Here is a 10,058-nt window from a genome sequence, read left to right as displayed (position 1 = left end):
ACCTTAAAAAATTGTCGTTTTTAGGCTTTAAAACGGCAAGTTTTTATTGAAAGAAAAATCGGACGATTACCTACTACATTTTTATGAACTGAATAAATCTGCCAATTTTCAAAACTATGAGTTCAGCAGTTTTCGAGTAATTTCGGTCAACGGCTTCAAACATGTCATTTGTCGAAAAACACGTTCAAAGTTTCAACTTCTGGTAGTTTATGGTACGGATTCTTCTCTTTCAATGATGGTATCTTAGATAGTTGTACTTCAAAAAATGCAATAAAAACCACCGATTTTTGCAGAGTTGCAAGTGGGGTTAACCCAATTGTTGTGAAGGATGGATGATTTCTAGGCACTATACGTTTGTGCAGTTTCTGAGAACGTGAAAAGAATTATAAATTTCCGTTCCCCGCATTACCCCCTCTTTCATCAAATTTCAAATATTGAGGCAACTTTAGAAGGAACCTTTCATTTGGTACCCTACAAAAAAATTTTGGCTAACTACGCAACAAATGTGGAAAAGAAAATATCAGAAAATTGTACTAAATATCCTACATAGAAAAACCACAAAACCGTTCATAACTAATTCGTCCAGTTTTCGGTTTATGATTTATCTTTCAATATGTGGTTGGCACGTTCATTCGCTTATATAAGAAAGTGAGAGTATTTATTCTAGCACTTGCATTTTTACAACTTTGCTGTCTTTCACACGTCCATTTCGCAAATTGTGTAATTTTACGTTTCCAGTAATATTACTTAAATTGTACAAAGTAACAAAATAACAAAGTATGTTTTATACCGATGAACGGCTCGTTGATACTATGCTAGTACTCCGTCTTCATTTTGCTGAATCAGTATCAAGTAGTGCTTTACCCTGACAATAACTGCAAAGACCTTTCTAACGTGATTAGCCGAAATGGAAGCCTCCCCTTCCGAGTATTCGGTTTATAGCAGTGTACAAAGGTACGACGCCAAAAAAGTACTGGACGAGTATGCTGAAAAGATCAAATGGCGAAATGATGGTAACGACACTGTTTTGGATATCGGTTGTGGAACGGGAGACGTTACAGTCGAACATATTTTAAGCCATATCCCAGTAAAGTTCAGGAAGCTGGTTGGAGTTGACATTTCCCAGGAAATGATAGGATACGCAAAACGGACCCATGAACGTAAAAATATTTCTTTTGAAGTTTTGGATATAGAAGGCGACGAGGATGATATTCAGCGATTTTTGGTAAAGCATCCTGAACGATTCGACCATGTAATGTCTTTTTACTGCTTACACTGGGTTCCAAATCAAGTGTAAGTACAAGTTCGTAATAACATTTCATTTCCTTGTTGTTTCCGAATTCATTTAAGATAGAAGTAGCATTTAGAAAAATCAATAGCAAGAGAAGTGTGGGGCAAAGCCTCTGAGCGTTCGGACCATAGTGGCCTATCGTACACGATTTCCCCGTCAAACACAATATCTCAGATTCGTTTACGTATAGTAAGATTCCCGCTAGTGGGTGTGTGGTACCGCAACTGCTGCACATCTCCACCAAAAATCTGATGTTTGATGAGTGTATATGCATCGCAGTTTTTGATAGCAACATTAATCTACCTCTTTCGCTAAGCGACCCGAGATTTAATTTAGCTTTCCTGGACAGTCACCAGGTACCCAGGCAGAAATAGAGTTCAATCGGTTTCTTCATTTCTGAACCCTTTTCGAGGTGATTAAAGGATTGTTCAACGCCCTCAATGCAGCTTGACGATCGCTGCGCTCCGAGCACTCAGGCCATTATTAGGCCCATTGTACTATTCCCGTAAATCGCCTATTCAATGGCTTCCCGCCCAAGGTGTTCGCAAGCTTTAGAGTGTGCAGATTCTTCATTGCAGAAAACCTTACCTTGGTGTCTTCGTCTGAGATCTAAGGATGCCGGGCAGCTCCATAAAAAGTACAGGGCCGTCTCCTCCTCCTCAGATTGACTGCACATAGCGGAAACCACTACCCCAATCTTTTCCATATGGTAGTTTAAGGAGCAGTGCCCCGTTTAAAGCCCTACTAGGGTTTTCATGTCCCACTTCTTAAGGGCCCTAGGCTAGTGACCCTAGGCTCCTTCACAAGGATTTTCGCCTGCCGGCAAAAGTCCCAATTTCTCCACTCGGCTGCAAGAATCCTTGCAATTTCACCGTTCAGAGTAGACTTAACAGTAGACGGTCGGATTCCAAGAGCTGGTTCTAGCCCCACCATTGTAGATCCAGACCTTCGGCGAACCAGTCTGTCAGCCTCCTCATTACCAGCAATGTTAAAGTGCCCCGGCACCCACATCAAGAATGTTTCGTTCAGTCGGCCAAGTTTCAGCAGCACCTGATGACAACTCCACACCAACTGGCTTGATATGTTGTTGCCATTTAGTGCTGATAATGCCGCCCGACTCTCGGAACAGATTCGAATGGTGCGACCCCTCCACTTTTGTCGCAGACATTCTTCTGCTGCAAATGAAATGGCATATATCTCCGCCTGGAGTATGGTCATCATTTTTCCGAGGGTTCGACCCAGTTCTATAATCGGATTCTCCGAGAACACCCCTGGGCCCGATGCACCCTCCGTGACTGACCCGTCGGTGAAGATTATTAAGTCTGTAATCTGAAAAAACTCATGGCCATTTGTCGACTATTCTCCTCTTTCGGTGATTACCACAGTATATGTCTTTTCAAAGACGAATCTAGAAACTATATGATCAGTCGGCATCAGGGCTACCGGATGTTTTTCAAGGAATTTCCAGATAGACGCATGACCGTGTGATTGGCCGCGTTTCGACGCCCCAATGGTATCGAGCCTATATGCGTCGTTGGCTGCTTTCCGTTTCACCTCCACGTGAATGGGGGGGTAAATTTAGGATAGATTCAAGTGCCGCAGTCGGCGTAGTACTCATTGCTCCAGTAATACTTAGGCAACCAAGTCTCTGAATCTGCTTTAGCAGCTTCCTGCTGTTAGCAAAGTTCAGTCTTGGCCACCAGACGATGCATGCATACATCAAAATAGGTTTTATTACGGATGTATACATCCAGTATATCTGTTTGGGTGAAAGTCCCCAGGTCTTACCTATCGCATTCCTACAGCACCAGAGCAATCTGCAGGATTTCTGATATTGTTCCTGAATGTGATGCTTCCACGTTAACTTGGAGTCGAAATCTACTCCTAAGTACTTGGATTTCCGTCCCTGCTAAGGTGGGTAGCGTATAGTTGCCCCACCTGACGTTCCTAGTGAACATAACTAGTCCAGTCTTCCTAGCGTTCACCGTAAGTCCATTGCGGAGGCACCAGCTGTAGATTTCAAACAGAGTTCGACTCCATGCTGTCTGGCCGCATCACAAATTGCCACGAATGAGGCATAATTGAAGGCACCTTCGATGTTCATGAATGTGCCTAAGGCGTATTCTTTTTCGAACATAGGATTTACCTTTCTGGTAGGCGTGTTGCCTATGGTGAAGTGGCCACTTAAAAATGTGTGTATCCCTTATGAACCGATCTACTAGTCTTTCTAGTCCTTTTAACAGCAAGGACGTTAGACTGATCGGTCGGAAGTTTTTGCGTATGTGTAGGTGGCTTTTCCTGGTTTGGGAATGAATAACACCTTCACATCACGCCATTTAATTGGAATAGAAGCGTCTGCTAGGCATGCGCGATATATATTCCGAATATGTAGACCCAGCGCATCCATTCCCTCCCTCCCAGGTTACTACGCTTAGAATGGCATTCACTTCAGTATGAAAGACCATTGCATATTGTTCCAAGACTAAAACCGACTTCTAGTTTCTATTCGAAAAGAAACTCTTCCTCTAGAACGCTGTTCTTTTTCACAACTATCAGTCCAGAAGACTTCAATATATTCTACTACTCATTCTTCTGGTTCACCCCAGTTTTCTTACGCTTCAGAATAACTTCATATCTTCCCCTCAAACAAATACACGAGGATCCCAAAATCAAAAGTTTTGAACAAACTAGATTCAGTTCTCCCAATAACTCTTCCAATTCTCTTTGCCATCACTTCCGTTGGTTCCCAATAGATTTAAGCGTATTAATCTATATGCTGCTCTTATTGTAGTGCTTTGAATATATAAATCCAAGGACTGAAAATTGAGTAAAGTATTTAGAGCTGCAGCGGATGTTGCACTCATGCCACCGGTAATACCTAGACATACAGTCCCTCAACGTGGGGTTAGTTTAAAGTGAACGCATAATCGAAGATCGGTCTAATCATAGCAATACATATCCACATTGCCCATGTCGAGGCAAAGGTTCACCATAAACTATGAAAGCTAAAATAACTCCCAGATATTTCACTTCTTCTGAGAGTTGACCGAATATACCCCTCATCTCAGGAAGGCAAAGACCATTCAGTTTCCTCCTTTTTATAAATAATGTCATTGTGGTTTTATTCGAATTAACTGAAGAACCACAGTGGAGGCACCAACTGTCAATCAAATCAACGGAGCTTTGTATATTTCCACATACTGTTCCGAGATCTCGAACAAACTGACTGTGTATTAGCAGATTTTGTAGTTCACATAGTAATGAGTCGATCAACGTACTCCGCAGAGGTCTTTATATCATAGCACACCTCCTTGCGGGCAGCCTTTCATTGCTTCTAAGGCCCCTTCAATGTCCACGAATACCTCCATCGCGTTTCAGAGTTGTCTCATTTACCTTTGAATGCAAAGGGTGAAGAGCAGACTCACAGAACTTTCCTAACTGATGTTGTTGGTTTTCACGTAGTGGGTGTGAGTTTACCCCTTCTTATGAATGTGACACTCAACGAGTGTTATCGGAAGCGAGGAAATTATGATTATTATTATTATTCTGTTAAGGAAAAGTCGCACCGCGTCCTTGAAGAACTATTGTGTCCCTTTTACTGGTTATAGTGTACCTATTGATCATAGTATCTCAAGCAGGCCTATAACCGTTAGCGACTTTAGTATGTTCCCTACTTCCAGATCTTTGCACAAGTGCCGGACACTGTCCCAGGACGTGTATAGAGGTTTCGTCCTCCTCCTCACAAAACCTGTACGCAGGCAACTTCCCTAGGTGATAGTTCAGCCGGCAGTGACCAGTGAGAATTCCCACTATGATTCGGAGGTAATTATGATACTAAAAATGTAACTAAAAGGTACTAAATAGTACTTTTTTATGAGCGTGCGTAGCTTAAAATAAAAGGAGAAGATTGCCACCCCTGCTGTTTTTGCATTTTGTGGCATACTCATGTATATCGTACAATCTGATTACCAATATTGTTAGTACACTGTGAAAAGTTGTTTTATGAAAGAGGAGACTGAAGAGCGTCCATCTAAACACGTATGTATACAATTAAAAGACCAAAACATTTATTCTGGTGTAATACAGATAGCACAAGGAAAGCAATGAAACTAAACGCAACCAAGTGCAGAAAACGTATTGACATAGCAAGAAAAATGTTCCAAAGAAAATCAACCAAATTTGAACTTCGAATGCATCGATCAATCGAACTGAAAGGGATTCAATCACCTCGGGGGGAATTTCACTTTCAGCTTCCTGCAATCCCTTTAGGAAATTATTTTTTTGAGGAATTGTGCCGTATATGAAGTTCGCGCAAATGCTACGAATTTTCACCTAGTCTAAGATTTACTGATTTGAGAAACATATTGACATTATACCGAAGCCATTCTCATACCGAGAAGAGAGTGTACTTGAGGTTGTTACCCTCCTGGAAGGCAAACAATTGTTCTATGCCTGCTCATAGATTTCGTCGTTATGTAGGTTACGGAATCGTCCATTCTCATGTAGAGGGCCACAAATTCTTCGGAGGATTCTTCTCTCGAACGCGGCCAAAAGTTCAGAATTTTTCCTGCTAAGAACCCAAGTCTTCAAGGAATACATAAGGACTGGTAAGATCATTGTCTTGTACAATAAGAGCTTCGACCCTATGGTAAGACGTTTCGAGCGAAACAGTTTTTATAATCTGAAATAGGCTCTGTTGGCTGACAATAACCGTGCGCGGATTTCATCGTCGTATGTAGCTGCTATCGGTTGTGAATTTCAACCCTAGATAGGAGAAATTATCAACGGTCTCAAAGTTATAGTCTCTTATCTTTATTCTTCCCGTTTGACCAGTGCGGTTTGATGTTGTTGGTTGGCTGGTTTTTGGTGCTGACGTTACCACCATATACTTGATCTTGCCTTCATTGATGTGCAGCCCAAGATCTCGCGCCCACTGCCGTCTGCTCGATCTGGATGAAGGCAGTTTGTACCTTTCGGGTCGTTCTTACCATGATGCTGATATCGTCAGCATAGGCCAGTAGTTGGGTGGATTTAAAGAGGATCGTACCTCCTGCATTTACCTAAGCATCACGGATCACTTTCTCCAGTGCCAGGTTAAAGACGACGCATGATAGGGCATTTGATGTCGAATGTTCATGTTGTTGATGTCGAATGTTCATGAGAGTGATCCTTCTGTTTTTATTTGGCCTCGCACATTAGCCAGGATCAGCCTAGTCAGTCTTATCAATTTGGTCGGGATACCGAATTCTCTCATGGCCGTGTACAGTTTTACCCTGGCTATGCTATCATATGCGGCTTTAAAGTCGATGAAGAGATGGTGGTGGACATACTGCTATTGAATAACCTTTACTTTCGCTAGGCAGAACCAAATACCACAGGTCTAAGATTTTTATATCATGCACTTTCACAAATATACCTAAGATACCATTTTGTAACAAATTTAAACACAGCACATTAGGAAATACTTCCTTTTCATGTTCTATTCTCTAGAACCACCAATCTATTCAATCTGGTCGATTTGAACGCTTTTTTTCTTGCCAAGCGACTATGAAACTTTGCCACTCACAATACTCTGCGTCTGCTATAAAAGTGAATCTGTCCACCCATATCGTATGTCGCAACATCTTCTTGCAATGCCGTGGTCGTTTTGAGCAGATTTTTATGTGAATGAAATCGCACCGGTTTCGAGCTGCCAGCTTCTTTTTCTTCAGCCTCTGTCCCGTTCACAAGCGGGGTCGGGTCGTCGTGATCGATTTCGAAATTTGCCGAAATACCTGATCTGGATGGAATCACGAAGCTTTTAAATCTCCATTCAGCGTATCAAGCCTTCCCATCGATTTTACAGAAAATTTGATTTATTTTACAGGCAGCGTAACGCGACCAGTTCAATTTCTCGGCCATTTTCCCATTCAGTATAATGTGATATTGTCAAATATTAACTTTAACTTTAACTTGGGATTCTGATTAAAAAGTACTGAATAGTACCAATTTAATTAAAAATCTACTGAAAATGAAGAGGAGTGCCGAGATACTAATGAATTTCAAAAAGTACTAGGCTTAGTACCACTACCAACACTGCACTCAACCAGTCTCCCCGCACATTTTGCTGACCGATCTGTCTGAAGTTGTTTGGATTTGAATAATCATCGTTCGCAGGCCTCGATGTGAAGGCTTCCTTAACCTTCCCCCAAGATGTAGGCGCGTAGCCCAGAGCAAAACATGTAGAAAAAAAATTCTTTAGATGTAACTCTAATTGCTCTATACCTTCTTTTAATCAACAGTGCCAAGACAACAGTGCTTCCGGCAGAACAATCGTAGTCAGGTATCCAGTTCCTTATATTATGGAAGTTTCTGCAATGTCTTCCCTGACTGACCGCGTTATACACACTGAATGGAAAGCATATCTTCCAAAGATTTCTCCGTGAGGGGAATGAATCTGGCGAGGTCTTCAAAAATCGTACAAAGCCACTGTCTGACTTAATTGCGCAAAATCGAAGGTGGATGAGGCCTGTGACTTCTCACCACTTGAAAAGTTAAAACCCGTTGCTTTCATTTTCATGTGTTCTCCACACTGTCAGTGTAGACTACCTCACCACAACAAGATGGTGCCCGAGGGCAGTCGACCACAAGTAACCCGCGATGTATTCTAGGTGATACGTAGGCTATGGCTACCTCGGTGGCTGATAGACGCTCTGTAAACGCAAGTCATGCATATCATTGTAATGGTTAAAATTCACTTCAAGGTTCGTTTAAATATTATACCTCCATACTCGACAGCCCCCTCTCCTAACAAAACATATATTCACATAGTAGGAAATATATCTTTTTAATCTCCTTAGTTCCCGAATCTTGCACTATAAAGAGCTGAAATTTTTTTCCTGGGTTCTAATGGATGTCCTCATTGAAAGTGTTTTCGTTGATTTCATTGAAGGGGATTTATTTTTTTACCTTTGTCCTTAGTTCAGAACTTCTCAACCTTAGCGGAAGACTAGTTCAGTCCCATCGTCTCCGTTTTACAACAGTTTCTTCTGACGGAGATCCAAGTAATTTAGTCCCTTTTTTAGAAGTAATGATTAACTGGAGACGTAATCTCATTTTATTGGTCGTTTTTTTCTTTTTTGAAGGACATTAAAATACTGAAAAAATAAATACGAAGATATTCTTTTATTTTTTCAGTATTTTTTCTTTAGCAGACATTGAGGCTACTGACTCTACTCCTGCGCCCTATGCCAATTCTTCCGTCTACCCTAGTTTCTTCCATAGATCTTTCCTGTCTTTAGGCATCCTGCAAAGATCCGGTCCTTTCGCCTTGCTAATTTGTCCGACTTTTCCATCAAGTCGATTTTCAACACCTGTTTCCTACTTAGAACTTGCCCACGGCACAAATTCCACTAGGACTGAGAAGGATTGGTTCCCAACTACGGTAAAATACATATGACAGTCTAGATCGAAGTCTAGCCTGTTTCCAAAATAAACCTTTAGTTGAGGAATTGATGCTGTATCTTGTAACAGTTTTTGAAATAGGTTATTAGGATAGTAAACTATACTTAAATTTCCTTGAGCAAAAGCACAGAAAACTCAAAATACAAACCATCCCTTTACGTGTCCCTTATAGGGAAAATACCAGGAGAGTAATGGAATTCCTCGCCAATCAAAAGAGGTATGAAATTAATCCCAATCTCTCAAAGAGGTAAGGGTTTCCCCCAAATTCGAAAGTCATTCTAGTTTCCACACAACATTTGTCACCTTCCCGGATTGACAAATACCTATGAGCCTTAATGACTTAGTGGACAATAGGCCTAAAATATGTGTTGAGAATTGCGATTTTCCGAGTTTTCCTCACAGTAACTCAAAAAACTAGTCATCTGACTTCAACATTTATTTTTGTAATCAAAATCTCAGATTAACTGTCCTCTTTATTAAATTGCCAGGAAAGCAATGAAAAACATCTACAACCTACTAAAACCAAATGGAGACTGCTTGCTCGCCTTATTAGTTAAACATAGCATTTTCGACATATACAAGGAACTGTCCAAAACCAAATGGAAAAATCTGATGTCAAGTCCTGATGATTTCTTTGCTGATTACCATGGTCGTGAAAATCCAGCGGCAACCATAGTCGAAATTTTGACTGCTACAGGGTTCAAAAACCATGAGGTCAAAATCTATCCCGGGAAAATGCAATTTACAGGTTACAATGAAATTAAAGGTAATTATTTTCATAATATCGAAAGCATCTGTTGAAAAGAATTCATTGAAGCTAACGTAACTATCATCAACCCAATTTGGCGGAAGATGAACACAGAGGAGCAACGTGAATATTTGAAGGACTACTTAAACGTCGCTGCTAGATTAGGACTTTATAAGGAAGCAAGTAATGAGAATGAAAGTACGTTTAGTTTTTCATACCATCTTTTGGTTGTTTATACGGTGAAGTAAGACATATTAAAAAAATAAATATTTATATTCGCTTATATTAAAGAAAATCAAACTGAAAAACTTCTATAACAAATAAATAAATTAATCATGACTCATATTTTTACACACACGACCTAAATTGTCCTGCCAAAGGAAGAACATGAAGGACATAGCATAGGATTAATTTCAAGAAAATGTAGACTGTTATCTTAGTTGAAAATCTGCCATGTTAGCCACGGCGTAATCAATATAGATCCAAATAACTTCAAGCAGTTGCGTGGTAAAAACAATCTCACCAACCCGAATACCTAAATGGCTCCCAAGTAACCAAAAATAAATGCAACACCAA

General features: G+C 40.6%; 1 protein-coding gene across 2 annotated transcripts; it reads left to right on the top strand.

Moving 5' to 3' along the window:
* Positions 1 to 853: 853 nt before the first annotated feature.
* LOC119661727 (juvenile hormone acid O-methyltransferase-like) lies at positions 854 to 9,821 on the top strand. Of its 2 annotated transcripts, none has more exons than XM_038071192.1 (3): positions 854 to 1,293; positions 9,223 to 9,500; positions 9,552 to 9,821. In XM_038071192.1, the coding sequence occupies exons 1-3, from the start codon at positions 908 to 910 to the stop codon at positions 9,728 to 9,730; spliced, it is 843 nt and encodes a 280-aa protein (XP_037927120.1). In that variant the 5' UTR covers positions 854 to 907; the 3' UTR covers positions 9,731 to 9,821. The 2 variants fall into 2 exon arrangements, with proteins under 2 accessions (XP_037927120.1, XP_037927121.1); XM_038071193.1 differs by having other exon boundaries at positions 9,587 to 9,731.
* The last annotated feature ends 237 nt before the right edge of the window (positions 9,822 to 10,058 follow it).

The sequence above is a fragment of the Hermetia illucens genome, chromosome 1, assembly GCF_905115235.1.
Source record: "Hermetia illucens chromosome 1, iHerIll2.2.curated.20191125, whole genome shotgun sequence".
NCBI lineage: Eukaryota > Metazoa > Arthropoda > Insecta > Diptera > Stratiomyidae > Hermetia > Hermetia illucens.
The sequence above is the reverse complement of the archived record's forward strand: the minus strand, read 5'-3'. Positions and strand labels throughout refer to the sequence as shown.

Coding starts and splice junctions, on each gene's coding strand:
- LOC119661727 (XM_038071192.1), top strand. CDS start 908: ATGGAAGCCTCCCCTTCCGAGTATTCGGTTTATAGCAGTGTACAAAGG. Junction 1,294..9,222: donor CACTGGGTTCCAAATCAAGT/GTAAGTACAAGT, acceptor TTAAATTGCCAG/GAAAGCAATGAAAAACATCT. Junction 9,501..9,551: donor AGGTTACAATGAAATTAAAG/GTAATTATTTTC, acceptor AATTCATTGAAG/CTAACGTAACTATCATCAAC.